Source organism: Triturus cristatus, chromosome 5_1 (genome assembly GCF_964204655.1).
Source record: "Triturus cristatus chromosome 5_1, aTriCri1.1, whole genome shotgun sequence".
Lineage (NCBI taxonomy): Eukaryota > Metazoa > Chordata > Amphibia > Caudata > Salamandridae > Triturus > Triturus cristatus.
In genome coordinates, this window is record NC_140587.1 from 109,718,319 (window position 1) to 109,732,511 (window position 14,193).

Genomic DNA, 14,193 nt, shown 5'->3' on the forward strand with positions numbered 1-14,193 from the left:
TCCTAACTATAACGTGTGTGAAACCTATGGTTTTTTAAGTGAATTTGTAAGGTTTTTTAAATGCTAAGTTATGTATTTTTTATTATATTTTTTATATATTTATTTTACAATAAGCTACCTATGTATATAGTTATAGATTGACTGTATCCTGTAATATGGAATGGCTCATTTAAAATGTTTTATTTTTTTAAGGTTTTTCACTGTGCGCACCCCGCGATATTTGGAAAAAAAAAACAAAAATGTTTTTTTCACCCTTCGGGGTCCTTCAGGGACCCCCTGACAAAGGCTAGGGGGTCAGGAACTCTCTACCCTGCCCCCTTTTCACGTTCTCCACCTTTCTTTTTCACTGTCACACACAACACAAAATGGCGGCCGACACTTCCTGATTTCGACCGATTCGAATGTTGACTGACATGTAACCACCAATCAGAATTACGCTCGCGCAAGTTATGGTGCACGCACGGTGCGCGCTTATAGATATTTATGTTCTTTTAACTGCAATTTTCTCAGGAACTACTGAACAGATTGACACCATATATGCAAAAGGCACATGCCTGACCTGAGGACTACCTCTTTGCCAAATATATCAACTAATTCTGTTCAGCCGTTCGGGCTGTACCTTCGACTAAAGGTCCTATGGGAAAATGCATGGGGAAAACGTGTTTTGGGACCCCCTTTTTTCTCAGCCCCCGCTTTACGAATCACCCCGAGACTTTCAGGGTAGGAGCTGAGCGGAGCGCCCCATTAGTGTTAAAAAGTTCGCGAGGATTCATCAACCGCCGCCAAAGTTATTCAAAATAGAATTTTCAGATTTCCTATGGAAACTCAGTCCTAACTATAACTATCTACTGGCGACCGCCAGTAGATAATATAGATTACCTACTGGCGGTTGCCAGTAGGTAGTTATAGTTAGGACCTATTTTCCATAGGAAATCCGCAACATTCTATAACTATGGCGCCAATTGACGAATCTACGCAAAAGTTTCAAAACTTTTGGCCAGCTCTGGTCCGCTCCTATCCTGAAAGTCTCAGGGTGATTCATCAAGTGGGGGCTGAGAAAAAAGGGGGGTCCCAAAACGTGTTTTCCCAATGCAATTTTCCATAGGAACCTTTAGTCGCAGCTACAGCCCAAACTGCTGAACGGAATTACACCAAATTTGGCAAAAAGGTAGCCCTTGGTTCAGAGTCGTGCCTTTTGATTAAATGGTGTAAAACCGTTCAGTAGTTCCTGAGAAAATCAAAAGTCATCTTGGGACCAATATACATGATAGCACCTCATTAAAAAGCATTGCAGTTAATAGAAGGTTTTAAGACTTTAGTTACAATATAAATCATTTGTTGATGGTAAAATACTCATTTTAGGAATTGTGGTGTGTTCTAAGGTGATTTTTTTACCATGTGAAAAAGCCTTTTTCTGTGATGTCATGAATCTTGTTTGAGAGAACCATTTTCTCATGCTTTTCCCACAGAGGTTTGGAAAGTGATCTATAAGCTAAACTGAGAGCATATTTTCTGTAAATTCACATTATCTTTCTTAGTCATGTGAGAATGAAGAAAAACATGTACATCCAACAAGGGAAGAGACTGTCAGTTGATTCCTTTGTGTTCTACTGCAGCTTCCCAGAGTGTTCTAAAGAACAACTAGAGCACTAAAAGTCCTACTTATGACAAACGTATGGAACACCTGAAGCCATCTTGGTTGGAATAAAGTGGTAATTCTTAAAACATTTAATTTAAAAAGGAACACAATGAGGGGGTTTATTTTGCCATAGAAAGTATGATTAGTGCTGCAGAAAGAAAAATTAGGGCACATTTTGAGTGACTTCTCAAATCCTCTTCTTTTTCATTAATAGATTCTGACATGCAGACTGAAACATGCACTTTCAATACCAGCAGCAGACTTCCCTGGTGAGCAGTAGCTTTACTACAGTGATCTAATAGGCAACTAGAGTGCTAACATTCTGAATTGATGGCAAATGTGTGACACATCTGATTGCCTTCTTGATGGAACCAAAGTAAAAAACTAAAAGTATTTCCCACTGAGGAGACTGCAGTAAATGAGTAAATTAGGAAACTTTCAAAATCTCCCTCTTACCAAGTTCAAAATGTTAGCAAGTATGGTACATTGGATCATGGTAGGCAGGAGGAATTGGGGTAGGGACATGGATTCGGATAACAGAGGACAGGAGGGACATGGAGAGGTGCACCAAACTGACCCTACAGGGCAGGCATCAGGATTTGCAGCAGCACAATACACCACACAGGGCATGTGGGACGGGAGTGCAGCACAACAATCCATAGAAAGCAATAGGGAGGGGACAGGACCATGCACATGGACAACAGAGAACAGAGGGGAAAGAGGCAATGGTAGCTAGCTGACAATAATGGACAGACAGGTGAGAAAGCTGCAGCATAACAGACCATAATGGGCAGGGGGGACAGATCAGGGGCATTACAATGGAACAGACAAGCCAGGAGGGAGGGAATAGGGATCTGCATATGGAAACAGAGGGCTGGGGGCAAGGGGGCAGGGCAGGAGCAGCAAGATGACCATGGAGGTCAGACAGGATGGGCACTAGAAACAAGACACACCATGGAGAGCAACAATGAGACTATGATGGCATACACACAGACCATGGAGGGAAGGTGGGAGGGGGTCAGGGGCAGTTAGCTGACCACACAGGGAAGGTGGGAGGGGCCATGGCAGCACAGAAGGCCATGCATGGCAAGCGGGATGGTTAGTGGCAGCACAATGGCTATGATGAGCAAGAAGGAGGGTGCAGGGGCAATGCACAAAGGACCATGGAGGATAGAAGGGAGGATCAGGACCTGGGCACAGACAAGAGAGTTCAGGGGGAAGGGGCCTCACAACAGACCGAGTGGGGCAGGCAGGAGGAGCAGTTGCAGCACAACAGACCAGGGAGGGCAGAAGGGTGTGGCAGTAAAATGGACCACGGAGGACAGGAGGAAGGGGATAGGGGCATGGCATGTGGACAGGCAGGGTGGAGTGGCAGGGACAGGTTGCAGTCATCTGACAATGCTAGGCAGTTGGGAGGGGAGTGGCAGCTCAACAGAACACTCAGAGTAGATAGGAGTGGCAGGTCCATGGAACATGGTGGGCAAAAAGGATGGAGCAGGGGCATGCACAAAGACATTGGAGGGCAGGGGGAAGGAGAATAGGGGCAGCAAGCTAAGCACAGAGGCTAAGCAGGAGGTCAAAGATGGGCCATATAATTCGGCAATGGAGGGCAGGAGGAGTGGACTGGTAAATCATGCTAAATGGAGGGCAGCACATCAGACCATGCATGGCAGGAGGGAGGAGGCTAGTCCATGGATTCAGACAACAGAGGATAGGGAGGAGGTGGATGGAGCAGCAAGCTAACTGTTCAGAGAAGGTGGCTATTAGGAACTTTATTGTTTTTAAAATGTGTGTCTGTGCGAACTACTTAAAATATGAACAAGTATGCAGCATAATCTCACTTTTATTCAGGAAGAAGAGGACATTTGTGACTGACTCTGGGCTCACTTCGCAGAAATACCCCCTGACCCTCCGCCCCCATCGCAAAATGTAATGCCCGTGAAAAGGGTAGGTGGACGCAGTGTTATATAGAACATAGTCCTGAGAGCACAATTGAAAATGAAAACTAGATATAGTATAAACTATGCACCAAAAAGTGTGATATAAGATGAACCGGGGCATGAAATATAATATACAATACATTGTGCGCAATGACAGATTAATTGGAGAGCGCGAGATAGCACAGGCACTAGTGCGTGCTATGCGTTATGCGCCGTGGAGTGTAATATGCACAGGGCAGTGTTGTGTAACCTAACTAGTCTCTAAAGTTGTAATATAAAATATGTGCTGGGGAGTGTAACATTGCATATGCACTGTGACAAAGATATGGATCCCAGATTGTAATATGTATGGCATAGCGCTGTGCGTTATAACATAGGCATCGAGGAAGGCACTTTAGATGGGGCAATATAACCCGTGCGAAGGCAAGTGTGGCATGACATATTCACAGGGGGTGGTGTTACAGTGCACATGGGCTAGAGAGTGCAATGCGTACACACTAGCTGGTGGAATACAACACAGATGTGTGTTTCACTCGGCGGGCACTGGTGGGTGTAACACAGCATTGGGCTCAGCCAGGTGCACGCTGTGACTCTCAAGTGAGGTTTGTCTCCTTTCCAGAGAGTAAAATAAAAAGTATTGCACATTCGGCGGTGGATGTGTGTTTTATTAACCGTGAGGGGGGTTTCTTGCATAGTTTGGTCGAATTTTTGTCGAATTCCCTTTGAATGGCTTGGCGTGCGTGTGTATTAAATGTTCCCATCAATAGCTACCCATGTTTGTATAAATAAACAACAAGGGTGTCTATTTGGAGAGTACCCACCGGCGGGGGCACCGGAATTAGGCACAGTAGGGCGTCAGACACGTCAGAGCTTCACTAGTTGTGTAATTACATTCCACGTGGATTCATTGTATGCATAGTCGCCTTTTAATGAATGTCACTCAAATCGTCATGGTGATAGGTACATACGGTTTGTCCAGCATGTCCTAGGTGTTTCTATAAATATATATTTTTTTAAAATAATAAAAAACAAAGGCCGGGGGATGGGGACCCCGGGGCCATAAGTGGCCTGAGGAGGGGGGCAACGCAGCCCCCCTCCTAAAGAATAAAATAAAAAAAAAAAAGGCCATGAGCCGGGGGTTGTGGTCCCCGGGGCCGATTAAGGCCTTGGGAGGGCCAAATTAATTTTTTTCAACAAAATGAATTAGTGTGCAGGCCCTGGGGAATGGGGTCCCCAGGGCCAATAAATTAGAAAAAGTAGGGGGGCCACATAGCCCTCCTTCTTAAAAAAATAAAAGACCAGCATTGCCACGCCCCCTCCGTGCAGCAGTCTGCAAATGCGCCCCCTTCAATACTGAGGGTCCCTGAGGGCCAACTAGCCCAACAGGTATCTCCAGTATGCGCCAGGGAGCTGCATTGCAGACATGTGTTCTAAGGCCATGCCCCTTTTTACACCTCTCTGCAATTGCGCTTCCATAGTGGACTATTTTGCCCATAGGGACCATCAGGATTCAAGGGGACTTAATCTCCCAACTAAAAATGGCCACAGGGCATGTTTACACAGTGGTGAAGGGAGGGGACGGGGCCAGAGTTAATGTGTGCAAACAAGCCCTGTGGCACATTTTAAGTTGGGGAAATAATTCCCCTTCAATCCTGAGGGACCCTGGGGGCCAACTAGCCCACCAGGTGCTTCCAGTAAGCACCACTGCGCTGCATTGCAGAGAGGTGGTCTAAGCCGTGCCCCTTTTTACATCTCTCTGCAATGCAGCTCTGTGGCGCTTACTGGAGGTACCTAGTGGTCTAGTTGGACCCTAGGGATCCTCAGGATTCAAGGGGACTTAATCTCCCAACTTTAAACGACCACAGGGCGTGTTTACACAGTGGGGAAGGGAGGGGACGGGGCCTGAGGTGACGTGTGCAAACACGCCCTGTGGCGCGTTTTAAGAGGTAGTTTTAATCCCCTGCCCTATTATATACTAGGGTCTTACAGAGGAGGTCATGCTAATCACAGGGGCAACCCAACGCATAGTGTTCCCTAGTATATGTAGGTGTTTTTACTGTATTCTGAGTGTCTTTTTACATAGCACTGGCTCTAGGACTGGTTAGTCAGACTCAGTTACCACCAGTATCCGTCTGAAAAAGTTGAGGGTACAGGATGATTTTGCAACAAGGCTTCATTCTGCTCTTCTGTTTGTTCTTTCTGCACGTTATCCTTCTTCCTGCACTTTTCTTCGTCTTTGAGGACTTCTGTTGCTTCTTTCTGCACTTCTTTTTTTTTCTTTCTGTGCGTTTTTTCTTCTTTCTTCACATGTCCTATCTCTGTAGGCATAGTTAGAAATTAGCATTTAAAAAACCTTTGAAATTCACTGAAAAAACCATAGGTTTCAGGCACGGTATAGTTAGGAATTAGCATTTAAAAAACCTTAGAAATTCACTGAAAAAACAGAGTTTCAGGGGCGTTATAGTTAGCTGGACTTTTCACTCGTACAAAACCAGTGAAATTCCACCGTTATAGTTAGTTCAACTAACTATAACTCGCGCGCCAGCAATGCACTGCTGATGACATCACATATTACATCACTCATGACATGGTCAGTGACATCACTCATGACATCACTGATGACATCTCAAATGACATCACTGATGACATCATCCTTGTGATAGAGTGGCAGACCTCCTCTCCCCCTAATATAACCTTTGATACACACATTCAAAAATAGAAACTAAAATGTTCAAAACAATGGACATACCAATACCAGTTACAACAACCTATTTAGTAACTCTAAGATCCACATACACATCCACTCATTCACCAACAGTCCTATACAGTCACTCATACATGTACTCACTCATCATATGTACTCATACACCTATTCATCCTGATACACAATGCCACTCATCCATAGAGTTACTCACACACATAGTCACTCATGCTAATAAAGAATCAAACATCCATTTACTTGCAAATACAGTTAAACACACACCACCACACCTACTTCTACAGAAAAGTACACATACTTAGTCTTTTAAACAATCACTTATAGAAACACATACTTATTCATACAGGAACTCTTTCAATCTCTCACTCTCACATATACTCACTTATATACACCAATAGTCACATATACTAGTTTAAAACGTATGTAGTTACTCATAAAGACACTATTGAGACAGTCATTCACTCACTAACACACCCATACACACACTCATCCACCCATACAGTCCTGCACACATGCTGTCTTCAACACATACAAACAGTGAGTCACTCATTCATGCACCTATGCACTACGTAATACTCCCACTGAACCATACAGACACTCAGACACTCCTACTGATACTCAAAAAACCAACTAATAACCTATATAGACACTCATGAGAAAAGTGAGAGACTGATACAGATATTTACATATTTAAACATTACTCACTAAGCCATGTATTCACTAAGATACAATTAATCAGTCAGTTATACATCAATTTTTCAAAAACAAATCATCCATTTAGACACATATATATACCCATTTATTCTTCAATCGACCTTGAGATATACATATATAAAACATATGTAATTTTCAGAAAAACACACATTCACTGGATGATGTCATCAGCGATGTCATCAGTGATGTCATGAGTGATGTCACTGGCCATGTCATGAGTGATGTAATAAGTGACGTCATCAGCAGTGCATTGCGGGCGCGCGAGTTATAGTTAGCTGAACTAACTATAACGGGGGAATTTCAATGGTTTTGTACGAGTGAAAAGTCAAGCTAACTATAACGCCCCTGAAACCTATGGTTTTTCAGTGAATATATATACATATATATATTTTTTATGTATTTATATTTTTATATATATTCAAATACCTTCCTTGTTGCCAGCAAAGAAGCACACCGCGCACACAGATCTTCAGGACAACTGATGCTTTATTGATAAAGCAGCATTTTGTCAGTGAGCTTCTTCCTTACGCCTTCCAGCTCCTTCAAGCCTTGAACACAGGTGGGTAGTGTTTAAGCAGTGATGTTACATGACTTTATGCATCCTATAAAACTACTCACTTTTCCTGTAGTTGTCCCAATACTGTTATAATGCACTTCATTTGAAAGCGGAAACTCAGTTTTTGGGTATTTACTACAATTCCATTTTACCAATAAAGTTCAGCCATTTGAAGAGTGTATGGGTAGCCTGAGGGAATGGGTGGGTGCATAGGTAGTGCCTGAGTGAATGGTGAAGTGCAGGAGTAGTGGCTGAGTGACTGCATAATTATATGGATAAAATGTAAGTAATTGCATGAATGCATAAGTGTAAGGATACTCTGTGAGTGAATGGATGAATGCATGGGTACTACTTCTGTGAATGGTTGAATGCAAAAATAGTACCTGGGTGATTGCATGTGTGCATGAGTAGTGCCTCAGTGAGACGACGACTGCAAGCACTCTAATATTTATCTCAAATACATTTGCCAAAATATAGAGTCTCATTTACATCTGGTACAAAGTAGCCAACAAGTATATAAACCATTTCCTTTTAAACTGAATTGTCCAAATGCAATATTAATTACCGCAAATAATAATCTAAACAATAATTATAAATACTCATAGTTTGCATTACTGTTTAATTTCTGTTCGCATCTTCTCAATTGGCCGAATGATGTACTCAAAAGTTTGGTTTCAAAAATAGCAAATATGAATTTGGTAATTCATAAGGCAATCTAGGTTTAAATTCCAAGTGGGCATCATTGCAATGTGTACATCCTTTATTACACTTCAAATAGACAGTATAGTGTCAAGATGTTGTTGTAGGTCCATCATGGAAAACAATAGCCTCTGCTAAAAAGTTCTTCCTGAAATAGATATTTGACTTGCATTAAAAGTTTTGATTTTTGTTTTACAATGTTCTCCCATTTGCTCTACAACGTTGAAGCATTAAAATGAGATATTTTCCATATCTTTCTATACGTAATGTAGACAACAGCTCTGATCTACAATGTAAACATTTCATGTCCTGATTGGCTGTTTTAATCAATTTTTTAAAAGGTACTGATTTGCAGTCTGATATCGTTAAGTAAATTAATTGTTCTATTTGTATTTCAGTGATGGTAGCAAATGAACTATCTTCACATTTATGATGCTATCTGGAACTTATCCAAATAAGTTTTCAATCTGTATTCCTTCATGTTCTTACACTCCAAGCATAAGCATTAGCAATTCTTGCGCATCTTGTTGTACATTAGGAGTAAATGTCAATGAACCAGTACATATATCCAAAAGATGCTGTCAGCAAGGTACCTGGTGTTTATTTCCTCAGGAGCAGAAGATTATTCCTCAGTCCCCACTGCCACTACTCAGAACCGAAAATATACATATCAGTCTCAAGCATTAATGGGGTAAAGGGGATTTGGAAAAAATAGAGACTTCTCACGTGGGGTGCTTCTTACTCCCCTCGTCTACTCTCATTCTTGAGGATTTTCTGGTATGCACCTACAACAAATTAGTGCACGATTATTAGAGACACATGCACTCCTATACTTGTCTCTTCTATACATTAAACTCCAAACACTGTTTTCCTGTTTACACACTGAGGATTGCCGGTCTCTGATATTTGGACTTTGTTGGCAATTGATCTATTAAGCCATAATTAATTGTCCAGTGAAACACCAAGTTAGAATTATACAGGCACATGCATCAAAGGAACAACCGGTCGCAAACGGGCAGATTCTCAGAATCTGCCCCTTTGCGACCGGTATTTTAGCATTTGGGATGCATCATCCCAAATGCAAAAATCGCAATTTAAGGAATCTCTAAATTGCGATTACTTAAATTGCGATTGCATTTAAGGAATACCAAATTGAGATTCCTTAAATGCAATGCATTAAAATTAAAAAATTAGCGATTTCGCTAATAGGGGGAGCAAATTACCATGAAGTTGAACTTCATGGTAATTTGCAAAAACTTTGAAAAATGCACTTTTGTGCATTTTTCAAACTTTCATGTTGCGCACACATATGCCCTTAGGGCATGTGTGTGTACAACATATGTGCACAGATCAATTTCAGGGGTGAAATAGGGTCTCATTTTGACACTCTTGCACCCTCCAGGAATCCAGGCCGGAGCATGATAAATAGGCGGTGTCCTTGCCGCCAAGAGTGCACCACCCCTGAAGGACTGGGGGCCACCGGGGATGACATACAGCATCTTCGATATGTAGAATGACTGGCAAAGGATGAGGATGCCTTTCCTGACTGAGGCTCATCTGTGAGTTTTAAACATTCATCAGAATATTGCACGTACTTTACCTGAACTGCAACTCCCAGCATTAAATGCGCAGACTTATGTAAAGCAGCCCATAGGGGGCGCGCAATAAAGTAAATGCCGAGCAGCAGCGAGGTGGTGTGCGTGGTTCTTCTCTGCACTACAAGCCTTTGAAAAAGAGAGAAATACGAAACGCGTCAGGCTAAGTTCTGTGGAGCTGTGAAAGGTATCGGAAAGGAAACGCTTCCATACCTGAGAGGCGGGCAGTGCTTGGGGCCCGTGTCAGCATTCGAGTGCCTCTTGCCAAAAGGAATCCAGGCCGGAGCATGATACATAGGCGGTGTCCTTGCCGCCGAGAGTGCACCACCCCTGAAGGACTGGGGGCCACCGGGGATGACATACAGCATCTTCGATATGTGGAATGACTGGCAAAGGATGAGGATGCGTTTCCTGACTGAGGCTCATCTGTGAGTTTTAAACATTCAGCAGAATATTGCACGTATTTACCTGAACTGCAACTCCCAGCATTAAATGCGCAGACTTATGTAAAGCAGCCCATAGGGGGCGCGCAATAAAGTAAATGCCGAGCAGCAGCGAGGTGGTGTGAGTGGTTCTTCTCTGCACTACAAGCCTTTGAAAAAGAGAAATTCGAAACGCGTCAGGCTAAGTTCTGTGGAGCTGTGAAAGGTATCAGAAAGGAAACGCTTCCATACCTGAGAGGCGGGCAGTGCTTGGGGCCCGTGTCAGCATTCGAGTGCCTCTTGCCAAAAGGAATCCAGGCCGGAGCATGATATATATATATATATATATATATATATATATATATATATATCCTTAAGTTACTGAAATAACACCCACTCTCAGAGTCCCATTAAAGGAAGGTTTATTTTCAGATTCAGGTAATGCGTTTGGGAAACGTACTTCCTTGATCACACATTGAACATAGTGACGACATACTCAATATATAGTCTCAGTAATGGATATCAAGAACGGACCAACACTGTGTACAATTATGAAAAACATGTTGGACATCTTAAAGTGCCTAAAATAAACACTTATTATAAAACATAATGTTCAAATCAGCACATTCCCACAGTTTGATGTATCCGTATTCTTTGGTACTATATTGTTACTATCAAATTACAAATACAAGGCATGGTCATCACAATTTATATGCTCGTGAGTAACCGTGCAACACAGGTATGTTGCACAGTGAGAACGACAGCGGCCATCTTAGGGTGCCCATGGGTGTAACGTATGTGCGTGGGGGCTATACCATACCACACCAAGGGAGACCTTGTGGGCAGTGTGAAGATGGAATTCACAGCTTGTGTGCAGTTCATAAGCTGCAGGCGGTGATAACTTATTTATAAAGCGAGTAAAATGAGCAGGTAGTAACTCGCCAAAGTGTTATATGCCCCTATCGGGCCGATTGTGTCTGAATACTTATTGCTTACACGTCAACAATGCTAGCACCAAGTGGCGGTTTCTATTTTGGTTACAATTGGTTCTCAGTGCCCTCACAGACCATGCATACAGATGAATTTCTCTGGTTTTATATGAGTCAAATGTCCAACTAACTATAACGTCCCTGAAACCTAAGGTTTTTTTCAGTGAATTTCTAAGGTTTTTTAAATGCTAATTCCTAACTATAATGTCACTGAAACCTATGGTTTTTTCACTTAATGTCTAAATATAATGTCCTTGAAACCTATGGTTTTTTCAGTGAATTTCTAAGGTTTTTTAAATGCTAATTTCTAACGATACCATGCCTGAAACCTATGATTTTTTTCAATTAATTTCAAAGTTTTTTTTAAATGCTAATTTCTAACTACAATGTTCCTGAAACCTATGTTTTTTTCTGTGAATTTCAAAGGTTTTTTAAATGCTAATTTCTATTTATAATGTTCATTAAACCTATGTTTTTTTTCTGTGTTTTTTAATTATCATCCCATTCTCAACTTGGTGAAAGCTGCAAATCTCACCACTCTTCCATCAATACCTTACACCAACAAAATCACGCCACAAAACAAGAGCCACATCTAATGCTAATGAAATGCACAGTAGGCGTTCCCGTGCAAAAAAACACGAAAACACAAAACACCACTTCCCCATATTTTCAACGACCAGGCAAATCTGCAATGCGATCCAAAAAGCAGGTGATAAGCCGAGTTAGCAGGAACAAATTAACATCAACCTTTAACTGGTGTAAGGAGGTCAAGTATCTACTCCATTATTTCGACCCAACTCACAGCCACATCTAAAGACCAACCCATGATACAGCTACTAATCATGCAGCTCCGACACCCAACAACGCCACAACACCCAGCCCCACCACCACCTGAACCTCCCCCCGGACCAACCCTCCCTACTAACACCGAGGCAGCACAAAACAGAACAACGGACCTTCCAAAACGCCATGCCCCTCAGCCACACAATAGCTGAATGTTGGGAGATGAGCAACCAACTATATATGAAGGAGGCAAGTCACCCATCACTGATAAAGCACACAATGCCAAGTGTAACGCTTATGTGCTGCACAAATCTCACTATGCAAAGCACAAACCTCTCCATGTGGAGATATATTATTGATACTTGTAGTGTAGTGCACAGTGGACGCAAAGATGTTACCTCAGGCAGTGAGGAAGATCTCGGTCATGTAGCTGTGTTGTCCCCCCCTGGAAGCGGAAGGGGAGTGGGCTGCTTCAACATACCCCACTCCAGCATAGGAGTATGAATAAATAGACCAGGCCCTAGGTGTGGTTCACTAGTGGGAAGACCAACAAGTCTGTCAGAACGGAAGCCCTCACCCTAGCACGTGGCAGCTGCCATAACCACGGGCCTCCTCGACACAGGGCTCCTGAGAACCCAGCGGCACAGCACCGCAGACTTGTGTCTGTACCGACTACTTCTTTCGATCAACACTACGAACAGCACGGCTCACAATTCAGATGTAGGGGTGATTGCAGATATCGCAGTCCAGTTCGCAAGACACGTTGCTCCCAGTGCGGCCACCTAGACCACGCATCAGCGCAGGGTGCGCACACAGTGTGCTTCAGGTGCTACTAACTCACTGCACCATAAGTTATCGCCACGTGGCCTTATCAACGCAGAAAAACATTGTTCCCAATGAGGCCGGCCGGCACCACGTCTCATCCCAGGGTGCGCACACGCTGAGTACTCCAGGTGCCACTAACTGTGCAGCTCAACTTAATGCCACATGCCTGTGCGCCCATCCTGACCGCTGCCTCCACCCTACACTGGAGTTACATGCTTCACAATTCAACACTAGTAGCAACGCAAATTGTGCAAGAAACTATAGTGGGTTAAGAAGACCCAATGTTCCCAATCTGTGCAGCTCAAGTCAACGTCACCTACCTGTGGGCCTTTGCTGACCGCTGCCTCCGGCCTACACTGTGGAAGACTGGTGACACATGGTGTCAACTAACCCTGTTCAACACAAGCCGATCCCACATGTGTAACTGTGTCCTGAGTCCTGAATGGCAGCAACCACAGCACCAGACTCCCTTCGATCACCAAGGGGTATTTCCACATGGAAGACTGGCAACACGTGATGCCACTGAACTGGTACTATGCAAGGTTTGTTTTGGTCACCAACGTATGCACGTGGCTGTGGACCCTAGCTCACCACTACCTTTGCCCTACACTGTGGCCGCCCGGCGACAAATGGTACCACTAACCGTCTTCAACACAAGCCGATCCCACATGTGGAACTGTGTCCTGAGTCCTGAATGGCAGTGACCCCAACTTGCCGGCAACCACAGCACCAGACTCCCTTCGATTAGTGTGGCGTATTTGCATATCGAAGTCATCAATGTGGAAAGTATTGCCGGCAAAAACATAACGCAAAAGATACATTTTTACACAAACTGTTGATTTCCCTTTCCACGTACAATAATTTCCAAAGGAAGAGTGAACAGTTTTATGTCAGCAATGAGACATACCATCACTAGAAAATCACCCAAAAATACTTGTAATTTAAAAAGAACAGAAGCATCGAAGTACAATAATGATTACAATACGGAGATTTTGAAGATGTGAAATGCAAATATGAACATACAAAATGATGCATATAACTCAATTGCTGTTTCTCACTATGTGACGTCATATATTACCAACTCCGAGAAGACAGAATTGAAAGAAATGTGGGAAGAAATTTCACAGGAGAAGACAATTAGGAAAAAAATGTACAGCTTCACTTTGAAGATACTTTCACATCGAGAAATTGGATCCTACCAATGTTCGGATCGATAGACATCTGCAAGTTTATATTCAAAGTCAACAGGAACCATCTGGATAAGTCTAGGTTTTCCTGCGGAACAAATCGAGTATTATTATAAATGTTATAA

At 42.9% G+C, this 14,193-nt stretch overlaps 1 protein-coding gene across 4 annotated transcripts in view; it reads left to right on the forward strand.

Annotated features, from left to right (window-relative positions):
* LOC146830335 (fucolectin-like) overlaps window positions 1–14,193 on the forward strand; it is a 163,731-nt gene that overhangs the window by 24,872 nt on the left and 124,666 nt on the right. Inside the window, exon 3 of one of the 4 annotated variants that reach the window (XM_085604539.1) lies at window positions 1,854–1,908. The exons of 2 other annotated variants lie outside the window; for them this stretch is intronic. In XM_085604539.1, the coding sequence (XP_085460665.1) occupies window positions 1,854–1,908 (55 nt within the window). Of the gene's footprint in view, window positions 1–1,853; window positions 1,909–7,453; window positions 7,572–14,193 lie in introns of all 4 variants that reach the window. One more of the 4 variants, XM_085604538.1, reaches the window with a different exon arrangement.